General features: G+C 41.8%; 1 protein-coding gene across 23 annotated transcripts in view; it reads right to left on the bottom strand.

The window, feature by feature from the left end:
- Positions 1-26,317, bottom strand: part of LOC140487612 (multiple PDZ domain protein) — a 359,969-nt gene that overhangs the window by 42,501 nt on the left and 291,151 nt on the right. For all 23 annotated transcript variants that reach the window (XM_072586923.1, XM_072586922.1, XM_072586963.1 and 20 more), the window contains 4 exons: positions 10,384-10,476; positions 6,358-6,432; positions 3,698-3,860; positions 526-671 (listed from right to left, as the gene is read on the bottom strand). In XM_072586923.1, coding sequence (XP_072443024.1) covers positions 526-671; positions 3,698-3,860; positions 6,358-6,432; positions 10,384-10,476 — 477 coding nt within the window. The remainder of the gene's footprint in view (positions 1-525; positions 672-3,697; positions 3,861-6,357; positions 6,433-10,383; positions 10,477-26,317) is intronic.

The following is a 26,317-nucleotide window of genomic DNA, read 5'->3' as shown; positions in this document are numbered from 1 at the left end:
AGGAAAGGCTGAGGGACTTGAGGCTGATTTCGTTAGAGAGAAGTAGGTTGAGAGGTGACTTAATTGAGACATATAAGATAATCAGAGGGTTAGATAGGGCGGATAGTGAAGCCTTTTTCCTCAGAGGGTGACGGACTGCATGAGGGACATAGCTTTAAATTGAGGGGTGATAAACATAGAACAGATGTCAGAGGCAGTTTCTTTACTTAGAGAGTAGTTGGGGTGTGGAATGCCTGCCTGCAACTGTAGTAGACTCGCCACCTTTAAGGGCATTTAAATCGTCATGGGATAAACATATGGATGAAAATAGAATAGTTTAGGTTGGATGGGCTTCAGATTGGTTTCACAGGTCAGTGCAACATCGAGGACCAAGGGGTCTGTAAAGTTCTATGTTCTAATACTTACAATAGATTTAGCAAACAATTTGCTCAACGTGAATGAACTGCCTCAAAGTAACTAGTAAGAAGTGTTTTGAAAACTACAGATACTAGAATTTAGGGGATTAAATGGTTCAAATGTACTTACCAATAACGTATCTGCTCCTCCAACAATACTCAGCCCAAGTCCAGTACATCCTTTCGAAATTTCAATTGTTGTTTCTCGTCCAGGGACAATTGGGCAAGAGGATATATCGAAAGATGAAGAACCAGGAGATGAAGCTCTGCTTGATCCTTTAATCATAAAGAAAACAAATTCTGTTCTTGTTATGTGAAATGAGCAGAATACAAACTACTTGACTCAAAAATGTGCTTATTGATAAATACCGTGTATATTTGGAGAAGTGATGAAATAACCTCTTCTGTAAGGTATGAAAAACCCTGGTGGAGGGCTTCTTTTCAGCATCTTACTCACACTAATGCACAGCAGACGATTCATGCATCAGACTTAAAATGCTGATACTTAGAAGAAGTTTCACCTTGGACATGATGATCAGTCACTGTACTCTTAAATCCTGACATTTATAGGTGGAAAATACTGAAGTCTGAAACATTGCCAAGCAATAAGTGCTTACAAAGGTAAGCTTGGTACAAATGCTGAAATTTCCTTCAATCAATCAATGGTTTTCCCCAAACCAACAAAAGTGTTTTTTATTTTGATTTGCATGTTCCTTCCGCAGGTTTCTTTTAACTTAAGCTATTTTTCGTTATGTCTAAATTATGTCTAAAAATATGCTGCAAGGACTGTGACAAACACTACATTGGACAGACAGGCAGAAAACTAGTCACCAGGATACACAAACACCAACTAGCCACCAAAAGACCTGACCCACTATCACTGGCATACTTAGACAAAGAAGGACACCACTTTGAATGGGACAAAACAATCATCTTAGGACAGGCTAAATAGAGACATGCATGGGAATTCCAAGAGACCTGGCATTCAAACTGGAACTTCATCAATAAACACATTGATATGGACCCCATTTAGCAACTCCTGAGAAAAAGAACCAGAGATGATATCACCCACCTTAACAGACCAAGACACATAAATAGAAAGCGGCACAGAACACCAGCGCTTCACTGGAGATTCACTGATGATGTTATCTAGCATGGTGATGAAACTTCTGAAAACAAACCTTCCTGCTCAGCGTGCAAACTTACAACCTGAGCCTCATCCCGAGCTACAAATCTTCTCAAAAATTGCAAATGTCTAAATTATTTTAAGATAGTATTTTTATTCATGCCCTCTTCTGTGGATGTGGATGTGGACATGGGGTTGGTTCACCATAGAGGTATAGCTATTCTAGCATCTACAATTATAGCACAAGTATTCTCGTTATCATGCTCCATATTAAAGAGAAAACATTTTTTATACATCCTGCACCGAGCAATCTCTAAAAACAAACTGTTGACAAAATACACCAAAACCAGAAAAAGGAAAAAAGAAAAATAGTACAAACATGCATCGATTATTCCTGTATCCAATATGACATATGCAAATTGATGTTTTTGGCAAATGTAGACAACTCTCATTTTTGACACAAAAAAACCTCACAAACAGGCAGAACAGATGCTTGTGTTTCATTCCTTAGTAATATGATTAAGGGAATATTTCAGATAACATAAATCACCATTAAAATTACAGTCCAACAGTAAGAAAAATTTCAAGAATCCACTATCCATGATTAACCAGAACTGTTAAAGACAATACCAAACTTAAAGAAAAAAATGCGCAATAAAAAATAGCAGGTCAGAAGATAGGACGAAAAATAGAAACAGCAAAAAAGAAAAATTAACTGTTTGAAAGAAAGCTAGCCAGAAATATAAAAAATGTTCGCATGAGTTTCAATAAATATTTAAAGAATGAAACAGTTAAAGTAAGCATTGGTACAATAGAAACTGAGACTGGAGAAGGGCAAAACGGTAAATAGCACTACTGCCTCATAGCATCAGGGACCCAGGTTTGATTCTAGCCTTGGGTGACTGCGTGCATGGAATTTACATGTTCTCCCAATGTCTGCATGGGTTTTCTCCAGGTGCATTGGTTTCTACCCAGTCAAAAGATGTGCAGGTTAGATGGATTGTCCACAATAACTTGTCCACTAGTGCCCAGGGATGTGTAGGCTTGGTGAATTAGAAATGTGCACTTACGGGGATAAGGTGGGTCTGGGTGAGATGCTGTCCAAGATTCGATGGGCCAATTTGGCCTTTGCACAGTAGGGATTTTATGATTCTATAATTAGCAATGGAAAACGGCAAAGGAATACAGCAAATATTGATATGTTAACTTTAGTTTTCCAAAACACCCCCTTTCAATGACAGTTGCCGGGGTTGTGTGTGTGTGCTCGTGTGTCTGTGTCTAATAAGCAAAGTCCAAACTAATATATATTCAACCATGACAGTCTTTGATATTTCTTGTAGAAGCTATGCCACAAAAGTATCCAAAGCTCACTGAATTGCAGAAAGAGCCAGAAATGCAACAAACACAACAGTATTTTCTATTGAATGTCACTGGTGGGTGATCCTTGGAGATGCCATCCTGATACTTAAAGAGATCTTGTAGTTGCCTTGAAACAGGTAGTACAGAGGTCTATTTCACCCTATTCTCCATGTTACATGGCACAACATATACTAATATTTTAAGGTATGGCTTTCAGTAATACAGGGAGCTAATGAATGTAATGATTCTATAATAAATAAAATTATGATTTTAGAAGTGTTTCAAGGCTATTGTGTAATAAGAAGTTTTTGACAACAGATTGTTGAGATCTTTTGTTATTACTTCAGGCATCCAAACTCTCAAATCCACTGAAACCTTTTCTATTCTCAATTTGTACTCATTTTGTGAACTAGTGTTCTGTATCCAAATATTTCATTAGAACTTCAGCCTGTATAAAGGAAAGTCTGAGTTGGAACTGCTGACAAAATGTCTTTTCAGGCTGTTAATTTACAAGTGAAAAATAACAACTGGCATTTTTAGAATCCCTTAAACATAATGAATCAATGTGTTCTCAATGAACGTTATCAGACAATATTTTATACTGAGCAAGAAGTGACCTTAGGTCAGGTACCCGAAAGTTCACTCAAAGAGGTAGCTCTCAAGTGCTAAGCAACAAGAAAACATGAAGCGAGTTCGGGAAGAAATTCCAGACCTCTGTTGAAAGCACAGCCACGAATGGAGAGGCAAAGAAAATCAAGGGATGCATAAGAGGCCTAATATACTTTACATTGAATGTATGTACTTAAATATTGCTTACCCTTATTGTTGCAATCTGTATCAGCAATATTCTGTACTGAAAGAGGCTGAATGCTTTTAGACTCGAATGAAGCAGTGGAAACAGGTGATGTCTGTACATTCACTTCATCCAAACTGATGGTTAGTTTTACAGTATTCTTTGCTTTTTTCAACAAACTTATAACCTAGGAAAATCCCAGCAATTTATTAATGCTCACATGTAATTAATATAAATTAATTGCTTCGCATTAACAAATGACATGATACTGGCTGATAAAAAGAACCAATTTATTTCATAGTAATTAACTTCGGATTATCATGCAACAAGCTTAAAGCAACAATATTAAAATAAGTAATTCCTCAATGTTGCTGGCATTACATGCCATCAGGAACTGCATTGGTGCCACCCATCATCCTATCTACTGGAAGCAAAATTAATTAGCTCAATGCAGATTATAGTCACGAGATAGGGGCAGACATAAGAAACACAGTAACTTCAAAGGTGACCAGGGTGTTAAGAACAATAGGAGGAAAAAAAAACTCATCTCAACTTGAAACAGCAGAGGAAAAATGAAATTTGAGGCATCAATGGGTAACAATGACCATAATGAAGTTTAGGATGATCTTGGACATATCAGTGCATTGAAATTCAGATATAATACTAAACTTGAAAAAAGCAAATTCAAAGGATGAACTGAAATGATTTAATACTCAAATGAATCTTAACTGAGAGAAAAATGTATTGCCTGAGGAACTTTTTTTAGCTGAAGCCCATCAGTGGGATGAAACTTCCTTTTACCAAATATTCATCAAGAACTGTAAAATGCATACAAATTAATTGGTGCCTCAGCAATGCCTTCTTTGAACAAATATCTATACAGCTATGGAGTATACAACACATAGACTCTTCAGTCCAACTCATCCAAGTTTCTCAAAATTAAACTAGACCCATTCGCCTGTGTTTGGCTATATCCACCTATACCTTTCTTATTCAGGTACCTGTCCAAAGGTCTTTTACATGTTTTAACCGTAATGCATTCACCACCTCCTCTGATGATTCATTCCATATATACACCATCACACCATCCTCTGTGTGAACGCATTACCCCTCAGGTCCTTTTTAAATCTTCTCCCTCTTACTTAAAACTATACTCTCCAGCTTCTTACACCCCTAACCTAGGAAAGAGAATTTGGCTATTCACCTTATCTATGTCCCTTATGATTTGATAAATCTCTATGTAACCCCTCAATCTCTTATGCCCTAGGGAAACACGTCCCAACCTATCCAGCCTCTCCTTATAACTTAAACCTTCTAGTCCAAGTAACATCGTTGTAAATCTTTTCTGCACTCTTTTCAATATAATAACATCCTTCCTAAAGCAGGGCAACCAGAACTGTATACAATACTCACCAATGTCGAGTACAGCCACAACATGTACCAACTCCTATAATCAATGCTCTGACCAATGAAGGCAAGTGTGCCAAACGCTTCTTCATCAACACTACTTTCAGGAACTATGATTTGGAGATGCCGGTGTTGGACTGGGGTGTACAAAGTTGATGAAGGAACGTCGCTCCGAAAGCTAGTGTGCTTCCAATTAAACCTGTTGGACTATAACCTGGTGTTGTGTGATTTTTAACTTCAGGAACTATGTAACTGAACTCCAAGTTCTCCGTGCGACAACACTGCCTGGGGCCTACCATTAACTCTAAGTTCTGCCCTGGTTTGCCTTATGAAAATGCAACATCTTGCATTTAACTAAATTAAACTTCTTCTGCCACTTCTTGGCCTATTGGCCCAGCTAATCAAGATCCTGTTGTACTCTTAGGTAACCTTCTTCATTGTCCATTATACGATCAGTTTTGGTCTCATCCACAAACATACTAATTGTGCTTCCCACATTCTCAGCCAAATCATTTATATAAATGACAAACATCAGTGGACGCAACACCAATCCATGCGGATCACCACTGGTCACAGGCCTCCAGTCTCAAAAATAACCCTCTACCACCACCCTCTGTCTCTAATCATCAAATCAATTTGCCAGCTCTCTCTGGATTCCATGCAATCTAACTTTACTAACCATACTATGAGGAACCTTGTCGAAGACCTTGTTAAAGTTCATGAAGACAAGGTCTACCACTCTGCCTTTGTCTATTTTCTTGGTTATATTCTCAAAAAAACTCAATCAAGTTTATGAGATACAATTTCCCATGCTTAAAACTATGCTGACTATCCCTAATCAGCCTTTGTCTCTCCAAATGCCTGTAAATCCTGTCTCTCAGAATCCCCTCCAACAACCTACTCACCACAGACATCAAATTCACCAGTCTATCGTTTCTGGGCTTTTCCTTGCAGCCTTTCTTAAATAAAGGCACAACTTAAATAAAGGCACAACCACATTCGTGGTTGTCAATAATTCAAATATCTCTGCTAGGGGCCCCGCAATTTCTTCGCTAATTTCTAACAATTCCCTGGAATACACTTAATCAGGTACCATGGATCTATTTACCTTTATGCATTTTAAGACCCTCAGCACCTCCTCTTCTGTAATGTGGACTCTTTCAACTCATTACTATTTATTTTCCCCCGTTCACAATAGAAGGGCAACTATTAATTAAATGTGGTGTTGAGAAGTGATTAGTTAATGTGACAGATAAAATAGAATAATATACAGATACCTTTTCAACAGGGTGGCCTACAACGGGTTCATCATCCACAGCCAAGATACGATCCCCAACCTTAATCCTTCCATCCTATGGAAATGGAATCTATTAGACGTTGATTCAGAGAACAACTTTCTTGTGTTACTTATAGGATTGTATAAGATGGTAACACAGGAACAGGCTATTCAGCCCAAACACTTCATGCCTCTGTTTAAAATTCTTCTCAACTAAATCTATCACCATGCTCTATTTCCATTCTTCTTCATACACCTGGCTAGCTTGTCCTCTAAGTGTATGTAGCTAATTTGCTTCAACCAGTCCCTGTGGTAGCAAGTTTAATCTCTATTGATGAGAAAGTTTCTTCTGACTTCCACAGCGGATTTCTTGATGACTCTTTTATACTGATGGCTTCTGGTCATGCTCCTCTCTCAAAGAGACCACATTCTCTCTAGATCCACTCCAACATTGTTCCTTCTCAGCTGCATGATGCACAACTATTTCATATCCATTGATCAGCACAATGACCTTGGCAATGACTTCCAGTTCTGTAAGTTGCTACCACATATGGACCTTGAAGGCTCATACAGCTAGAATGAAAATTAGAGGGAATGCTGATCCAATCTCTCAAAATCTTTCATAATTTTGAAGATCTCCCTCAAGTCACCCATAGAACATAGAAAAATACAGCGCAGTACAGGCCCTTTGGCCCTCAATGTTGCGCCGATCCAAACCCACCTAACCTACACTAGCCCACTCTCCTCCATATGCCTATCCAATGCCCGTTTAAATGCCCATAAAGAGGAAGAGTCCATCACTGCTACTGGCAGGGCATTCCATGAACTCACGACTCGCTGAGTAAAGAATCTACTCCTAACATCTGTCCTATACCTACCACCCCTTAATTTAAAGCTATGCCCCTCGTAATAGCTGACTCCATACGTGAAAAAAGGTTCTCATGGTCAACCCTATCTAAACCCCTAATCATCTTGTACACCTCTATCAAGTCACCCCTAAACCTTCTTTACTCCAATGAAAACAGCCCCATGTGCCTCAGCCTTTCCTCATACGATCTTCCTACCATACCAGGCAACATCCTGGTAAACCTCCTCTGCACCCATTCCAGTGCCTCCACATCCTTCCTATAGTATGGCGACCAAAACTGCACACAATACTCCAGATGCGGCCGCACCAGAGTCTTATACAACCGCAGCATGACGTCAGGACTCCAGAACTCAATTCCTCTACCAATAAAAACCAGTACGCCATATGCCTTCTTCACAGCACTATTTACCTGGGTGGCAACTTTCAGAGATCTGTGTACATGGACACCAAGATCCCTCTGCTCATCCGCACTACCAAGTATCTGACCATTAGCCCAGTACTCCATTTTCTTTTTACTCTTACCAAAGTGAATCACTTCACACTTACCTACATTGAACTCCATAAAAAGGCTGAGAACATGGAAAAAGGTTCTCATGGTCAACCCTATCTAAACCCCTAATCATCTTGTACACCTCTATCAAGTCACCCCTAAACCTTCTTTTCTCCAATGAAAACAGCCTCAAGTGCCTCAGCCTTTCCTCATACGATCTTCCTACCATACCAGGCAACATCCTGGTAAACCTCCTCTGCACCCGTTCCAGCCTTCGATTTTGTTTTATATTTTAGAGTCATATAGCATGGAAATGGACCCTTCCGCTCAACCAGCCCATGCCAAATATAATCTAAACTAAACTAGTCCCATCTGCCTGCTTCTGGCCCCTATCCATCCAAACCTTTTGTATTCAAATATTTATCCAACATCTTTTAAACAGTGTAACTGTTCACACATCCACCCCTTTTCAGGAAGTTCATACCACACACGAAAGACCCTCTATGTAAAATATTTCCCCTTTTGTTTTAATTTCTCTCCCCTCATCTTAAAAATGTAGCCACTAGTCTTGTAATCCCCTATCCCTAGGGAAAGGGCAGCTCTCATTAACCCTATCAATACCTCTCACTATTTTACAAACTTCTATAAGGTCACCTCTCAACCTTCTACGCTCCAGTGAAAGAAGTCCCAGCCTTTCTTTATAACTCAAACCTTTCATACCCAGCAACATCCTGGTAAATCTCTTCTGAACCATCTCCAGCTTATTAATTTCCCTCCAATAACTGGGTGACCTGAACTGAACACAGTATTCCAGAACAAGCCTCACCAATGTGGGCGGCACGGTGGCACAGTGGTTGGCACTGCTGCCTCACAGCGCCAGAGACCCGGGTTCAATTCCCGCCTCAGGTGACTGTGTGGAGTTTGCACGTTCTCCCAGTGTCTGCATGGGTTTACTCCGGGTGCTCCGATTTCCTCCCACAGTCCAAAGATGTGCAGGTCAGGTGAATTGGCCACGCTAAATTGCCTGTAGTGTTAGGTAAGGGATAAACGTAGGGGTACGGGTGGGTGGCGGGTCGGTGTGGACTTGTTGGGCCGAAGGGCCTGTTTCCACTCAGTAATGTAATGTAATCTAATCTAATGTATGCAGTACTCGGAGTATAGTTTATTCAAAGATCAATACAACAGTTCTGATCAAGAGTCTTCGGAATCAAAATGTTAACCCTCTTTTCTCCACACAGATACTGCAAAAAGTCTGCTGAATTTCTCTGGCAACTTCTCATGCCAACTAGCAATCGATTCTGACACTCATCTTTTACTCTTGTATATTAGTCTAGTATGGGGCATCTTAATCATGGTCTTTAAAAATTGTATCTTCTGAATTTCCAACATTTACATTTTTTTGTTTCTACTTTTATTTCTAGTTATGTTTTTCATTTTCTCCCTTAGTAGGGATTCCATTATTATTCCGACTACCAATTTTAAGATGACTAGTCTATAATTCCTTGGACAGGTTCTATTTTCCTTCTTAAATACATTAGCTGCCTGCCAGTCTTCTTGTACTACTCATTACTAATGGAAGTTCCTTTACTATCTCTTTCCTCGATTCTTTTAAAATGTGTGAATGTGAGCCAACCTGTCCAGGGATTCTGTCCTCTTTCAGTTTGTTTAATTTAATATATTCCATTTATATTAAATGCACTTACGTCATTATTCAACTCATTACTCAATGCCATATTTGCCTATTTCAATAATCAAGTACATTTATGAGACCTCTTTAACATCGTAAGATTTCACAAAGTTGCCACAGGTGTGATAGAAAACCAACTATCATATTATAAGGAAATGTTATATGAGATGATCTTATTGCTGTTGAGACAATTTGGTAAACACAAGCTAACAACTTAACACGTCTGCTACTATGCTTATCCCTTAATGGCTACAATCTTATCCTTGCCTTACTTACTGGTGTGCATGCAAAATCTGTCACTGTTTTTCTTGACTCTCATCGATACTTAACTTTGCAGTTCCTCTTTGTTTCCCTTTTTTACATATTTCTCTCCTGATCTCTGTGTCCTCTGTTATCTGTACACTTAATGCTTCTTTCCTTACCCTCAATAATCTTTTGTCTTTATTCATAAGCGGAGTGTCTCAGTATATATAAACATTATGCATCTTTACTTAATTTTAAGTGTAGTGCATAGCTAACTGTTCTCACAAAATAGTAAGCAGACAATGTTTCAAAACAAATGTCCCACATTGATGAAACTGTGCTGAAAGCTCATCATAAGTGCACTTTTAGTCAACACAATGAGAAGTTTGTCTATGTAATATTGTTACATATATAATATATATAAATATACATCAGTAACACAATAGATTGATTAGTTTTAAGGACAAGATAATTTCAATTTTCAGCTGGGTTAGGTCCTGTGTGTTCAAGACTCAATCCAGAGATTTGAGCACTAAATCTGAAGAGCAAGGGATGTAAATACTAAATTATCATCATGAAATTTAGGAATTTGCTATTGTCAATTTGGCTGCTCAATTTGCCACAATAAAACAGGGATACTTCAAAAATTAATTCAATAGATTTTTCAAGTACTTCAGACCATTCTGATATTGTGTGGGATGCTACACAATTGTTAGGTTCTTTTTTTCTTTGAACTTACTTTTGAAGCAGTACCATTTTCTGTTAAGCTCTTAATAACCACGCCATCATGTGTACTCTCTTCACTAATTGCAATTCCAAGTCCACCTTGATCCTGTACAAATAAAACGTCAGAAATTCTGCTTAGCTTTCTAATAGATTAAATTAAATATGGCACAGCTTGAATTATTAAAAGAAGTGCGTTGCAAGGAGTGCAATATTTCAAACGTTATTTGTTTATGAGTTTGGATGTTTCAATTTGAACTAGTGGCATGTGGGTTTTGTGTGTGTCTGAAAGGGCTTAATGATTAACTTGTACATATTTCTAGAACCATGACGATTTTTTAACAACATCAGTGTGCAAGAAAGGCTTCCTGAACAGTAATAGGTTTGTGTTTACATTGGCAGAATTTTATAAGCAAACAAAATAAACCATTATGTATTAGGTGGCAGTTTAGAGGGTCAGGAATGTTTTTCTTTTGGGGTGAGGACGAATTCTGCTAACCAAATGAGTGTGTCGTTGGAGAGAATTTTGCTGGGTAGGCAGGAGAAGAAGAAATGGAGGGCTTTTAGGCCTTCCTCATAGGGGATACAGGTGTAGAGGGACTGGATGGCCATGGTGAAGATGAAGTGCTGGGGCCGGGGAATTGAAAGTCATGGAGGAAGTGGAGGGTGTAGGTGGTGTCTCAAATGTATCTGGGGAGCTCCTAGACCAAGGGGGCATGACAGAGTTGAGATAGGCAGAGATGGGTTCAGTGGGGCAAGAGCAGATGGAGACAATTGGTTAATTTGTAGATTTTGGGTAATAGACAGAACTGGGCGGTGTGGGGTTTGGGGTTATGAGGTTGGAGGCTGTGGATGGGAGATCACCTAAGGTGATGCGGTTGTGAATGGTCTCAAAGACCATGGTTTGGTGATGAGAGGTGAGGTAGTGATCAAGGGTGCGGTAGGAGGAGGTGTCATTGATTTGGCTTCTGGCCTCACCGATGTAGAGATCAATGCACCATATACCTACGTGCCTCTCTTGTCAGAGGTTTGGTGATGTGGTTGAGGTTGGAGCGGATGTAATGGTGGGCTGCATGGTGCGAGGATGGGAGGTTGCAGTGTGTGAGGGGGTGCAGAGATTGAGGTGGTTAATGTCACAACAGCAGTTGCAGATGAAGAGGTCGAGGGAGGATAAGAGGCGTGTCCAAGAAGATGGGAGTTTGTTGGAAGTGAGAGAAAGGGTATTAGGATGTGGGGGTGGTGGGAAGTTATGATCACAAAAGCAGGCATGGAGGTGTGGATGTTGGAAGAACAGTTCAACATTGCGGTGTGTACAGAATTCAGTGACATGAGGGCAGAGTGGAATGAAAGCAGTCCTTTGCTGAGAACTGACCGTTCGTTCTCAGTGAGGGGGAGGTCGGGCGGGTTGGCAAATACCTAGTAGGGTTTGGAGCTGGAGCTGTGTGTTGAGTTGGTGTTGGAGTTGGGAGTGGGATAGAGACTATCTCTGGAGTGGGAGTATGCATGGGAGCGATCATGTGATTGGTGGTGATGTCAGCAGCCATGCAACTGTGCAGGCAGCGTGGTTGACAGCAGTTGTGGAGGCAGCTGCTGTGGGAGCAGCATAATTGGCGGCTTCCACAGACATTATGTCATGTTCTGTGGCAGTGGAGGTGGCTGGAGCAGCTACATGGTTAATGGCATCCAAAGGATTCCATAGGAGGCAGGGGTGGGGTGGGGTCTGGTGTGGTTTCAGAGGCCTGGATTTGGAGGTAAGTGCATGAAAGTTTGGTGTACTTATGCTTCTGGATATCTGATAAGCTGGCGAAAATGTGGTGGTTGAGGGCATGGATCCTTCAGAGGATGAAGAACAACAGAGGTGCTTTGCAGATCTGGGAGAGTGAGGCCCTGAGCTGGGGCAGGGCTGACTGTAGGGAGAGTAAGTGTCCGTGCATGGCTGAGGATCCGTATGGGAGAACCATTTCTGGAGATTTTGGAGGTGCTGTAGGGAGCTGTTTCCCAGCTTGGTCCAACTTGAGACGGTCTGAATGTTGGCTGGAGCCCATGGGGGATAGATTGGTTTCGTAGGCAGGTGCTAAGGAAGGAAATGGGGCTGTAGTAACAGAATTGTTTCAGGATGTGATTGAAGAGCTTCAGGGTGGCGATGATGACTGGGGATTGCAGTTGGAGAGAAACTCACTGAGATTTTTGAAGAGGGAGGAGGAAAACATCTTCAAGTTGGATATCTTTGGAAGAGGTTTTGCAGCAACTAGGAGATACTGAGGACTGCAGATGCTGGAGAAGTCAGAGTCTATAAAGAGTGGCACTGGAAAAAGCACAGAAGGCCAGGCAACATCCGAGGAGCAGGAGAGTACTTATTTTGGACATGACCCTTCAGGGACTGGAAGGGTGGATTGGGGCTGAGAAATGGATGGGGATGGAGCTGGGGGAAAAGCAGGTGGGATGGTAATAAGTGGATACAGATAGAAGGTGATTGTGATTGGTCAGTGGGAAGTGTGGAGTGGATAGGTGGGCAATAAGATTGACAGGTAGGTCAGATCAAGACGGCAATGCCAAGTCAAAGGGTTATATCTGGGATGGGGTTACAGAGGGATTTGATAGAAAGATTCTGGTAGTCAGACAGTTTTCTTATTGAAATAATTAGTGTACTGTGCACCAGATTCAAATGTCATCAGAGATACATATCATATCTTGAGATGATTTCAGTTTACACTGTTAAACATTGGAACAGAATTAGCTCCTCTGACCCATCAAATCTTCTCCAATACTCTATCATGGCTGATATGATTTTCAATCTTCTGCCTTCTCTCCCTAAGTCTTTATCCCTTACCAATCAATAACCTGTCAATCTCTGACTTAAATTCACTCATGACTTAGTGTCCACAGCCCTCTGTGGCAATGATATCAATAAATTCACCACCCTCTGGCTGAAGAAATTCCAACTTAGCTCAGTTCTAAAGGATTGTCATATTCTGAGGCTGTGTCCTTGGTCACAGTCTACAATCAGTGGAAACATCTTCACCACATCCACTCTATTCAGGCCCCTCATTATTCTGTAAATTTCAATCAGATTCTCCCACATCTTTCTAAACACCACTGAATACAGACCCAGAGTCCTAAACTACTCCTTGTATGTCAAGTCCTTCAACCCTGGGATTATTCTTGTAAATCTCCTCCAAAGCCCCTCCAATTATCAAGCCGGCACATCCCTCCCGAATTAAGGGGCTCAAAATTGCTCACAAAATTCCAACTATGATCTGGCTAGAGCCTTATACAGCTTCGGCAGTACATTTCTTCTCTTGTATTCTAGCCATCTCAAAGTGAATGCTAACATTGCATTTGTCTTTCCAATTGCCAAGTTAGCCTGCATGTTAATCTTAAGAAAATATTGAACTGGACTTCCAAGTCCCTTTGTACTTCAGATTTTAAAATTATTTCCCCTTTTAGTAAAGTCTGTGCCTTTATTCGTCTGACCAAAGTGCATAACCTCACATTTTCCCACACTGTATTCCAGTTGCCCACTTTCCTAGCCTGTCCAATTCCTTTTGCTACCTCCCTGCTTTCTCAACACTACCTGGCCCTTGTGTCATGTGCAAACTTAGTAACAATGCCCTTAGTTCCTTCATCTGGATTGTCGACATATGACGTGAATTGTTGTGGTCCCAATTTGGACTCCTGCGGTATTCCATTAATCACCAATTACAGTCTTGAAAAAGACCTCATTATCCATACTCTCTGCCTTTTGCCAATTAGCTAATGCTCTATCTATGTTAGTATTATGCTCCAATATCATGAACTCATCTTATTTAACATCATCCTCAGTGGTATTTTGTCAAAGGCCTTCTAGAAATCCAAAACCAAATGTCCATTGGCTCTCCTTTGATTAACTTGCTTGTTACACCCTCAAAGAGTTTTAACAGATTTGTCAGACATAATCTCCCCTTGACAAAGCTGTACTGACTCAGCCCTATTTTAGAATGCACATCTAAGTACTCCAATCAATAACAGACTCTAAAATCTTACCAACTGGCCTATGTCTGCTTCCTTCTCTTTATAAATAGGGATGTTATGTTAGCCTTTTTCTAGGACCCTTCTCACTCCAGTGATTCCCGAAAGATCACCACCAACACCTCTACAATCTCTTCAGCTACGTCCTTCAGAAATATGGTGTAGTCATCTGGTCCGGGTAATTTATCCACCTTCAGATCTTTCAGCTTCCCTAGCACCTTCGATTATGCTCACCTATGCCCCTGATTTAGTTGAAGTTCTGGTGTCTTCAACTGTGAAAACTAATGCAAAATATGTTTTCAGTTCCTCTACTATTTCTTTGTTCCCCAATACTATTTCTCAAGCCTCATTTCTACTCTTATCTCTCTTGTAACTTTTAGATAAAAAAACTCTCAAATCTTCTTTTATATTACTAGCTAGTTTGTTTTCACAAGAGCTAAGACATTTCAAGGTCAGTGTTGTTACAAAATGTAGGTTGGATTGGAGTGTCATAACAGCTCAAGTGGATCCTTGGTTTTCTCTAAGGCACGCAAGTAACCAATCCACTCCTTGGATGTGGATAGGACACTATAATATTAAAACAAGGATGTGTGCTGTTCTTAACTGTCTATCAGGTTTAACTCTGGAGAAGCACATTTCCCATTCTTAAAAACAACCCAGTAGTAAAGACAGGAGTATACAAAGTGCCTTTCCAACACTGCTGGTCAGCTAGGAGCAGTAGTGCTTTCTCCTAAGCAGTAGTGCTTTCTCTGTTACTTACCATTTGGCCCTTTCGACCAACACTGGAATCAGGCAGATCCACAAGATCCAAATCCACCCAAATATGTTAATACTAACCAAGGTACTGGATCACCATTTGGTCCTGGCATGAAGCTTGCAAAGTGCTTTTTACTTGATCAAGAGCCAAAACTATCAACAGGCTGACTCCAGAATGAGGTGCAGGTTTGAAATAAGAGATACATAGACACATCCGAGATACACATTTGGGTATATATAAGAGGCATGGATAATTGTGGAAGACAATGTTGAAATTGTAGTATCACTGGACTAATACAGGAAAGATTCAGACGAATGCCCTGGGGGCACAAGTTCAAATTCCAACACAGAAGAATTTCAAAATAAAATTTCAAAACTCAATTCATAAAATCTGGAATCGAAAGCTAGTCTCTGTGATAGTGACAACAAAGCTATCGGTTTTTTTGATGTGTAAAAATGTATCTGGTTTCCTAATATCCTTTATTCTGGGAACAGTGTTCTTGCAGATGCCATGAAGCAGTCTGGCAGTCTGCTTGTTGAAACAAACAGTGACATCAAATGAAAACTGAGTGGTCTCACCATACTGCGGGAGTAGAGACTCTAAGGGAGAGAGCTGATCAATAAATAGGTTAGGTCAGGTTAATATTTACAACTGTTGTTGCTTGTACCTTTTAAAGCCTTTTTGTGGTTTATTGTTTCTAAGTGCTGCATTCCGTAGTAAAATGGAAAATGGCAGATTGTTCGCAGAGAAATTGATATTATTTGATATTATGTATCTTCCAAAAGGTTTAAATTAAAAGGGTAGGTCATGGCAGGAGAGATCAAAGCCACAGTTTGCTCCTACTGTTCTGTAGGAAGCCAGGAAAACTTCCAATGCCCAGCTCCAGCATGCGTGCAGGAAGTGTCTCCAGCTGCAATTCCTGGAAGCACAGGATCTGAAGCTGGAATGGTGGCTGGGGAAAATTTGGAGCATCCACAAAACTGACAGAATTGTTCATAGTACATATAAAGAGGTAGTCACACTGCATGCTAAGACTCCATATGCAGGAAGGGAATGGTGACCATCAGGAAGAGTAAGAGGACAAAAGAGGCAGTGCAGCATCCTGTGGTAATTCACCTGAAAAACTTTGGATACTGTTGAGGTGAAATTACCTCTCGGGGAAAGGAACAACAGCTAAATTCAGGGCATCATGTTGGCTCTGCTGCACAAAGTGTGCAAAAGTGTGGAGAAATGTGTGGAAATGCAACAGTCATAGGGGCTTCAATTGTAAGAGAAACAGATAGGCAATTTTGTGGCTGGAACAAACTTGTGGCTGAATGGCCAAAGTCTGCTCCTATGGTCTATCGTATGGCCATAAACAATATTCCAGAATGGTATTTTGCCTCTCTGGTGCGAGAGTCAAAAGTGTCTCAGAACGGCTACAGGACATCCTGGAGGGGTGAGGATGAACTGGCAATGGTCATGGTACACATTGGTACTAATGACATAGTTAAAATAATGAGGTCCTAAAATAAGAATAGACAGAGTCAAAAAATCAAGCTTAAAAGAGGTCAAACATAGCGACCTCAGGATGATTGCTCGTCCTGTCAGTGCGAAAAAATAGAGAATTTATCAGATTTCTTTGGGCATTGAGTCCAGTTCTGGGTAGGTGGGATCAGTGCAAACTGGATGGGTTAGACCTGGGCAGGTCTAGGACTGAAGCAGTAAGGGGAGCATTTGCTAGAGTAATTGGGGAAGCTTTAAAGTAAATTGACAGAGGAAGGGGAACCCATGCAACAAGTCAGAGAAAGGAAAATCAAGGACAAGAACAAAAGACAAACTCGAATAACAGAAGTGATGGGCAGTGGAATCAAAGGCCCTTTTGTACAGGTAACCCTGCCCAGTGTACGTTCCGACGATCCAAGAACCGGAAACACTGCCACTTACACTAGCTCCTTTGCCAAGCATTCACTTGTACTATCTTTCTAATCTTTGTCTCAGTCGCATGTGGTATCGGTAGCAACCCAGAGCTCCCTTATCACCCTTGAGCTCCTACTCTTTAGCCTCATTCCTAACTCCTTGTACTCACCTCACGGGACACCATCCGTCTTTTTACCAATGTTATTAGTACTAACATGCACAACGACCTCTTGCTACTCACTGTCCCCCTTTAAGAATTTTGTACAACCGCTCAGAGACTTCATTGACCCTGGCACCAAGGAGGGAACACACCATCCTGGAATCTCGAATGCAGCCACAGAAACGCCTGTCTGTGCCCCTAACTAGTGTAGTCTCCTACCACTATTGCTCTTTTGGATCTTGCTCAACACAGCACTTTTAAAAGGGAGAAGAACAGATAAAGGCAGCACATAGACTAGGTCAATGCAGGAGAATGAGAGAGAAAGAAACCCACACTGCTAACTGACACAAGAGTGAACCTGCACAGTTACTGCCTTTGCTGTTGAATTCATGTATCACTGGACATCGGAGTACATCTGGGAAAATTAACAAACAGCGAAATTCACAACTGATTTTGGAGGAACCTGTTTGGGAGATGTCACAGCACAAAACTATTCACTTATCTGTTCTACGTGTGACCTTGGGACCTTGTTGTAAGTCTGCAGTAGTGAATAGAGTGGGTTCTTTCTTAAAAATACATTTAAATGAGATATGCCTCTTGACTAAACTCAAAAATATAAGCCATATGCATTAAGTTAGCCCGGAGCAGTGTTTTGTAGAGAAAAAGACGGTGCTATTGTCTGGTATGGCAGAGTGGAAGAAGCAAAAATGGCCCTTAGTAGAATGATATGCTCTTCTTGTTGCATGTGGGAGTTTAGGAAGAGTTTACGTGTTACTGAGGATTATATCTGCAATAAATGCAGTTGTTTACGAATCATATCGGATCAAATGGAATGGTTGGAGCGACAGTGAGAGGCAATGAGGAATTTACAAGAGCTAGGAGGTGTGATGGATGGTAGTTATAGGAAGGGAGAAAAGTCACATAGGTGGATTAACTCCAGAAAAGGTAAAAGAGGTAGGCAGATAGTGCAGGAGTCTTCTGCAGCTATCCCCATTTCAAACAAGTATGATGTTTTGGAAAACGTAGGGAGTGATGGATTCTCAGGGGAATATAGCACGAACAGCCAAGTGTCTGGTATTGAGACTGGCTCTAAAGCACTGAGGGATACGTCGGGTTCCAAGAGATCGATTGTGTTGGGGACTCTCTCATCCGAGGCACAGACAGATGTTTCTCTGGATAGCAGCGAAAAATCAAAATGATTTGTTGCCTCCTTGGATCAAGTGTATTTCAGAGAGGGCATAGAATGTTCTCAAGGGGGAGAGAGACCACCAGGAGGGCACTGTACACATTGGAACCAGTGACATAGGAAGGGAAAAGGTTGAGATTCCTAAGGAAGAATACAGAGAGTTTGGCAGGGATTTAAAATGGAGGTCCTCAAGAGTAGTAATATCTGTATGACTCCCGGTGCTGCAAGCTAGTAAGGGTAGGAATAGGAGGGAAGAGCAGATGAATGCTTGGCTGAGGAGCTAGTGAATGGGAAAAGGATTCACATTTTTAGATCATCTGAACATCTTTTAGGGTAGAATTGACCTGTACAAGAAGGATGCACCTAAATTGGAAGGGGACGAACATACTGGCAGGGAGATTTGCACCTAAATTGGAAGGGGACTAAAATACTGGCAGGGAGATTTGCTAGAGTTGCTCGGGAGAATTTAAAGTATTAAGTTGGCGGGTTGGGATACAGGGAGATAATGAGGAAAGAGATCAATCTGAGACGGGTACAGTTGAGAAAAGAAGCAAATCAGTCAGGGCAGGCAGGGACAACGCAGAGAACAAGGTAGGACTAATGAATTAAACTGCATTTATTTCAATGCAAGGGGCCTAACAGGGAAGGCAGATTACCTCAGGGCATTGTTCGGAACATGGGACTGGATATCATAGCAATTACAGAAACATGGCTCAGGGATGGACAGGACTGGCCGCGTAATGCTCCAGAATACAAATGCTCCAGGAAGGACAGAAAGGGAGGCAAGAGGGGAGGGGGAGTGGCATTTTTGATAAGGGTTAGCATTACAGCTGTGCTGAGGGAGGATATTCCCGGAAATACATCCGGGGAAGTTACTTGGGTGGAACTGAGAAATAAGAGAGGGATGATCACATTATTGGAATTGTATAATGGACCCCTAACAGTCAGAGGGAAATTGAGAAACAAATTTGTAAGGAGATCTCACTTATCTGTAAGAATAGTAGGGTGGTTATGGTAGGGGATTTTAACTTTCCAAACATAGAATAGGGCTACCATAATGTTAAGGGTTTAGATGTAGAGGAATTTGTTAAGCATGTACAAGAAAGTTTTCTAATTCAGTGTGTGGATGTACCTACTAGAGAAGGTGCAAAACTTGACCTACTCTTGGGAAATAAGGCAAGGCAGGTGACTGAGGTGTCAGTGGGGGAGCACTTTGGGGCTCAGTGACCATAACTCTATGAGTGGTGGAAAACGACAGACCAGATCTAAAAGTTGAAAAATTGGAGGAAGGCCAATTTTGATAGTATTAGGCAAGAACTTTCAAAAGCTGATTGGGGGGGGGGCAGATGTTTGCAGGTAAAGGGACGGCTGGAAAATGGGAAGCCTTCAGAAATGAGATAACGAGAGTCCAGGGACAGTATATTCCTATTAGGGTGAAAGGAAAGGCTGGTAAGTCATGTTGCGGCTGTACAGGACATTGGCTCAGCCACTTTTGGAATACTGCATGTAATTCTGGTCTTCTTCCTGTCAGGAGGATGTTGTTAGGATTGGAGGATTTGAGCTATAGGGAGAGGCTGAATAAGCTGGGGTTGTTTTGCCTGGAGCATTGGAAGCTGAGGGGTGACCTTATAGATGTTCATAAAATCACGAGGGGCATGGATAGGATAAACAGAAAAGTCTTTTCCTTGGGGTGACGGAGTCCAGAACTCGAGGGCATAAGTTTAGGATGAGGGGGAAGGATATAAAAGAGACGTAAGGGGCAACTTTTTCATGCAGATGGTACTGCATGTGTGGAATGGGCTGCCAGAGGAAGTGGTGGAGGCTAGTACAATTGCAACATTTAAGAGGCATCTAGATGGGTATACGAATAGGAAGTGTTTTTAGGGATATGGGCCAGGTGCTGACTGGTGGGACTAAATTAGGTTGGGATATCTGGTCGGCATGGGCGAGTTGGACCGAAAGGTCTGTTTCCATGCCATACATCTCTGTGACTCTATGACTGCTCTACAGCAGAGTCAGTTGTGGTACCATAGGCCTAGCTGCTATTGTTATACTCCCCGAAAGGCCATCCTCCACAACAGTATCCAAAATGTTAGAGGGGGGAATAGCCAAAGGACTACCTGTACTACCTGCCTGCCTCCGCTGGTGGGTCCTGAACTGAACCTGTGGTGTGACCAGCTCCCTCTAACTAATGTCTATCACACTCTCTGCCCCCTGTCTGCTCCTCAGTGCGTCCACCTTCATGAGCAACCATAATATGATCAGCTTTTCCACTGAGATGGAGAGTGAGGTAACTGATTCTGAGCCCAGCGTCCTGAATCTTAATAAGGGAAACTATGATGTATGAGGCGTAAGTTGACTATGATGGATTGAGAAATGTTAATGAAAGGAATGGCAGTGGATTAGATTAGATTAGATTAGATTACTTACAGTGTGGAAACAGGCCCTTCGGCCCAACAAGTCCACACCGCCCCGCCAAAGCGTAACCCACCCATACCCCTACATCTACATCTACCCCTTACCTAACATTACGGGCAATTTAGCATGGCCAATTCACCTGACCTGCACATCTTTGGACTGTGGGAGGAAACCGGAGCACCCGGAGGAAACCCACGCAGACACGGGGAGAACGTGCAAACTCCACACAGTCAGTCGCCTAAGGCGGGAATTGAACCCGGGTCTCTGACGCTGTGAGGCAGCAGTGCTAACCACTGTGCCACCGTGCTGCCCATAAGCAATTGCAAAGTCAAAGACGGGATGGATGCTCTACAAAAAAATCTTTATTCCTGTCTGGTGCATGAGTGCAAACGCAGTAGTGGCCAAACCAAGTCTTATGAGGGATAGTATTTGGCAAGAAAAAAACAGTAGACTTGACGATTGGGAACAAACTAGAAGTCAGCAAAAGAGGATCAAAAGTATTGATTAAAATGGGGAAAATGGAGTGCGAGAGTAAGCTTGCAGAAAAAGAACTGACTGTAAAAGTTTCCATTGAGGGAAAAGGATTGGTGAAAACTAATGCAGCACAGTCAGAAAGGGGAGAATTTACAATGGGGAACAAATAAATGACTGACAAACTAAATTCATAATTTGCTTCTGTCTACACAAAAGGAGGACACAAAAACATACCAGAAATGATGGGGAACACTGGGTTTAGCAAGAGGAAGGAATGAGATTGAATGCTGATAAAATCTGAAGTAGATAATCAACATCCTAGAGTACCTAAACAAGTGACCTAAGAAATAGTGGTTGCATTGGTAGTCATCTGCCAAGATTGTTTAAACACTGGAATAGCTCAGATTAGCCACTTTCCAATGTAATCCCATTATTTAAAATTATAGATTGATGAGTCTTATGTACGCTGACGGGAAAATGCTAGAATTCATTATCAAGGATTTTACAGCAGAGCATTCTTCCGGGTGCTCCGGTTTCCTCCCACAGTCCAAAGATGTGCAGGCGAGGTGAATTGGCCATGCTAAATTGCCCATAGTGTTAGGTAAGGGGTAAATCTAAATGTAGATGTAGGGGTATGGGTGGGTTACGCTTCGGCGGGGCGGTGTGGACTTGTTGGGCCGAAGGGCCTGTTTCCACACTGTAAGTAATCTAATCTAAAAAAAAAATTTAGAAAACAGTTGGAGAATCAGACACAGACAGCATGGATTTACGAAAGGAAAATTGCACTTGGCAAATCTACTGAGGATGTAACCAGTAGAATTGGTCAGGGGGAATCAGTGGATGTGGCTCATTTGGACTTTCAGTAAGCTTTTGATAAGGTTACATATAAAAAATTAAAATACAAAATTAAAGCATAATGGAATGAGGGCGGTGAATTGAGAAGCATAAAAAATGACTAGCGTACAGAGAACAAACAGTAGGAATAAATGGGTCTTGTCCTGAATGGCAGGCAGTAATGAGAGGAGTACTGCAGGGATGGGTACTCCAGCTATTCACAATATGTGTAAATTATTTAGATTAGATTAGATTACTTACAGTGTGGAAACAGGCCCTTCGGCCCAACAAGTCCACACCGCCCCGCCGAAGCGTAACCCACCCTTACCCCTACATCTACATCTACCCCTTACCTAACACTACGGGCAATTTAGCATGGCCAATTCACCTGACCTGCACATCTTTGGACTGTGGGAGGAAACCGGAGCACCCGGAGGAAACCCACGCAGACACGGGGAGAACGTGCAAACTCCACACAGTCAGTCGCCTGAGGCGGGAATTGAACCCGGGTCTCCGGCGCTGCGAGGCAGCAGTGCTAACCACTGTGCCACCGTGCCGCCCACAGTTAGTAAGTTTAGATGAAGGAACTAAATATATTCTCTTAAGATTTGCACATGAAAAAGGAAGAAGAGAGACAATGACACAGATCACATGGTCAGACAAAGAAATCTACTCGGCTGTCTGACATAGCAATGAATCTCCATAGCCACTGCCTTAGCAGTGTCGCTGGACAGTGAAGTGCATCTAAGAAAAACTAACAAACAGTGAAATTCACAGCTGACCTTGGAGGAGGCTGTATGAGAGAGCTCATAGCACAGGAGAAGCAAAGTTCACAATTTTTAAGTGCAACCTTACTGTAAATCTACAATAGTAAGTAGAGTGTCTCACAAACTTGATTGAGTTTTTTGAAGCAGTAACAAAGAAGATTGATGAGGGCAGAGCGGTAGATATGATCTATATGGACTTCAGTAAGGCGTTCGACAAGGTTCCCCATGGGAGACTGATTAGCAAGGTTAGATCCCATGGAATACTAGCCATTTGGATACAGAACTGGCTCAAAGGTAGAAGACAGGGGGTGGTGGTGGAATGTTGTTTTTCAGATTGGAGGCCTGTAACCAGTGCAGTGCCACAAGGATTGGTGCTGGGTCCTCTACTTTTTGTAATTTACATAAATAATTTGGATTCGAGCATAAGAGGTACAGTTAGTAAGTTTGCAGATGACACGAAAATTGGAGGTGTAGTGGACAGCAAAGTGGGTTACCTCAGATTACAACAGGATCTAGACCAGATGGGCCAATGGGCTGAGAAGTAGCAGATGGAGTTTAATTCAGATAAATGCGAGATGCTGCATTTTGGGAAAGCAAATCCTAGCAGGACTTATATACTTAATGGTAAGGTCCTAGGGAGTGTTGCTGAACAAAGAGACCTTGGAGTGCAAGTTCATAGCTCCTTGAAAGTGGAGTCGCAGGTAGATAGGATAGTGAAGAACGCATTTGGTATGCTTTCCTTTATTGGTCAGAGTACTGAGTCCAGGAGTTGGGAGGTCATGTTGTGGCTATACAGGACATTGGTTAGGCCACTGTTGGAATACTGCGTGCAATTCTGGTCTCCTTCCTATTGGAAAGATGTTGTGAAACTTGAAAGGGTTCAGAAAAGATTTACAAGGATGTTTGCCAGGGTTGCAGGATTTGAGCTACAGGGAGAGGCTGAACAGGCTGGGGCTGTTTTCGCTGGAGCATCGGAGGCTGAGGGGTGACCTCATAGAGGTTTACAAAATTATGAGGGACATGGATAGGATAAATAGACAAAGTCTTTTTCCTGGGATAGGGGAGCCCAGAACTAGAGGGCATAGGTTTAGGGTGAGAGGGGAAAGATATAAAAGAGACCTAAGGGGCAATTCTTTTCATGCAGAGGGTGGTATGTGTATGGAATGAGCTGCCAGAGGATGTGGTGGAGGCTGGTACAATTGCAACATTTAAGAGGCATTTAGATGGGTATATGAATAGGAAGGGTTTGGAGGGATAAGGGGCGGGTACTGGCAGGTGGAGCTAGATTGGGTCGGGATATCTGGTCGGCATGGACAGGTTGGACCGAAAGGTCTGCTTCCATGCTGTATGACTCTATGAGTGTGTTCGTTTTTATTCTATGTTTTATTGAGATTTGTTGCTTGATTAAAATTTTAAAAATATAAAACAAAGATACTAAGTTAGTTTGGAACAGTGTTTTTTTAGTGCAGTAAGATGGTGCTACTTTCTGGGTCTTTAGATTGTTAAGGAGCAAAGATGGCCTTCAGGAGAATGATGTGATCTTCTGTCAGATGGGCGAGATTAGAGAGAGTTTCCATGTTACTGATGATTATGTCTCATGGAAGTGTCTTTGGGTACGAATCCTATACATTGCATTGATCAGGTGGAGTGGCAGATAATAGACAACAGTCAATAGATGCATAGTTAGAGGCATTGAGGAATTTACAAGAGCTAGGGGGTGTAATGGATGGCAGTTATAGGAAGGGAGAAAAGCGCAGATACAGTCAGGTAGATGGGTTAACTCCAGGAAAGGTAGGAGAAGGAGACATGTAGTGCAGTAGTCTCCTGTGGCTATCCCCATCTCAAATAAGTATGCTGCTTTGGAAAATGTAGGGTGTGATGGACTCTCAGGGGAATGTAGTACAAACTGCCAGGCAGTGATAAATCAGAATGGTGTGTTGCCTCTCAGGTGCTAGGATCAAGGATATCTCGGAGAGAATGCAGAATGTTCTCAAAGGGGAGAAGGACCAGTAGGAGTTTGTTCTGCACACTGGAACTAATGACACAAAGGGAAAAGAATGAGATTCTGAATGGAGAATGTAGAAAGTTGGGCAAGAATTTAAAAAGGAGCTGTCGAGGGTAGTAATACCTGGATTATTCCCACTGCTATGAGCTGGTGAAGGTAGGAATAGGAGGATAGAGCAGATGAATGCATGTCTGAGGAGCTGGTGCAGGGGAGAAGGGTTTACATTTTTGGATCATTGAAATCTCTTCTGGGGTAGAAGTGACCTGTATAAGAATGATGGATTGCACCTGAATTGGAAGGGGTCTTATATACTGGCAAGGAGATTTGCTAGAGCTGTTCAGGATGAATTAAACTAGTAAGGTGGAAGTGGCATTGGGGGTGGTGGGAGGGCTGGTACCCAGAGACATAGTGAGGAAAGAAATCAGTCTGAGACTGGTACAGTTGGGAAAAGGAGCAAGTCAAACAGTCAGGGCAGGTAGGAACAAAGCAGAAAATAAGGTAGAACTGAAAAACCACATTTATTTCAATGCAAGATGCCTAACAGGGAAGGCAGGTTAACTCAGAGCATGTTTAGGAACACTGGACTTGAATATCATAGCAACTACTGAGATATAGCTCAGGGATAGATAGTACTGGCAGCTTAATGTTCCAGGATACTAATGCTATAGAAAGGATAGAAAGGGAGGGGGGGGGGGGGGGGGTGACAAAAGAGGAGGGGAAGTAGCATTTTTGATAAGTGATAACATTACAGCTGTCCTTAAGAAGGATATTCCTGGGAATACACCCAGGGAAATTATTTGGGAGGAGCTAAGAAATCAGAAAGGGATGATCACCTTAAAGGGATTTTACTATAGGTCCCCCAATAGTCAGCAGGAAATTGAGAAACAAATTTGTAAGGAGACCTCAGTTGTCTGTAAATATAATAGAGTGGTTACGGTAAGGGACTTTAACTTTCCAATCATAGACTGGGACTGCCACAGTGTTAAGGGTTTAAATGGAGAGGAATTTGTTAGGTGTATACAAGAACATTTTCTGATTCAGTATGTGGATGTACTGCTAGAGAAGGTGCAAACCTTCACATTCTCTTGGGAAATAAGGCAGGGTAGGTGATTGAGATGTCAGTGGGGGTGCGCTTTGGGGCCAGTGACCATAATTCTATTCGTTTTAAAATAATGATGGAGAAGGATAGACCAGATCTAAAAGTTGAAGTTCTAAATTGGAGGAAGGCCAATTTTAACGGTATTAGGCAAGAACTTTCAAAGGTTGATTGGGGTCAGATGTTCGCAGGTAAAGGGACGGCTGGAAAATGGGAAGCCTTCAAAAATTAGATAATGAAAATCCAGAGACAGTATGTTCCTGTCAGGTGAAAGGCAAGGCTGGTAGATGTAGGGAATGCTGGATGACGAGAGAAATTGTGGGCGGCACGGTGGCACAGTGGTTAG

Source organism: Chiloscyllium punctatum, chromosome 2, assembly GCF_047496795.1.
Source record: "Chiloscyllium punctatum isolate Juve2018m chromosome 2, sChiPun1.3, whole genome shotgun sequence".
NCBI lineage: Eukaryota > Metazoa > Chordata > Chondrichthyes > Orectolobiformes > Hemiscylliidae > Chiloscyllium > Chiloscyllium punctatum.
This window is presented reverse-complemented; position numbering and strand designations above follow the sequence as displayed.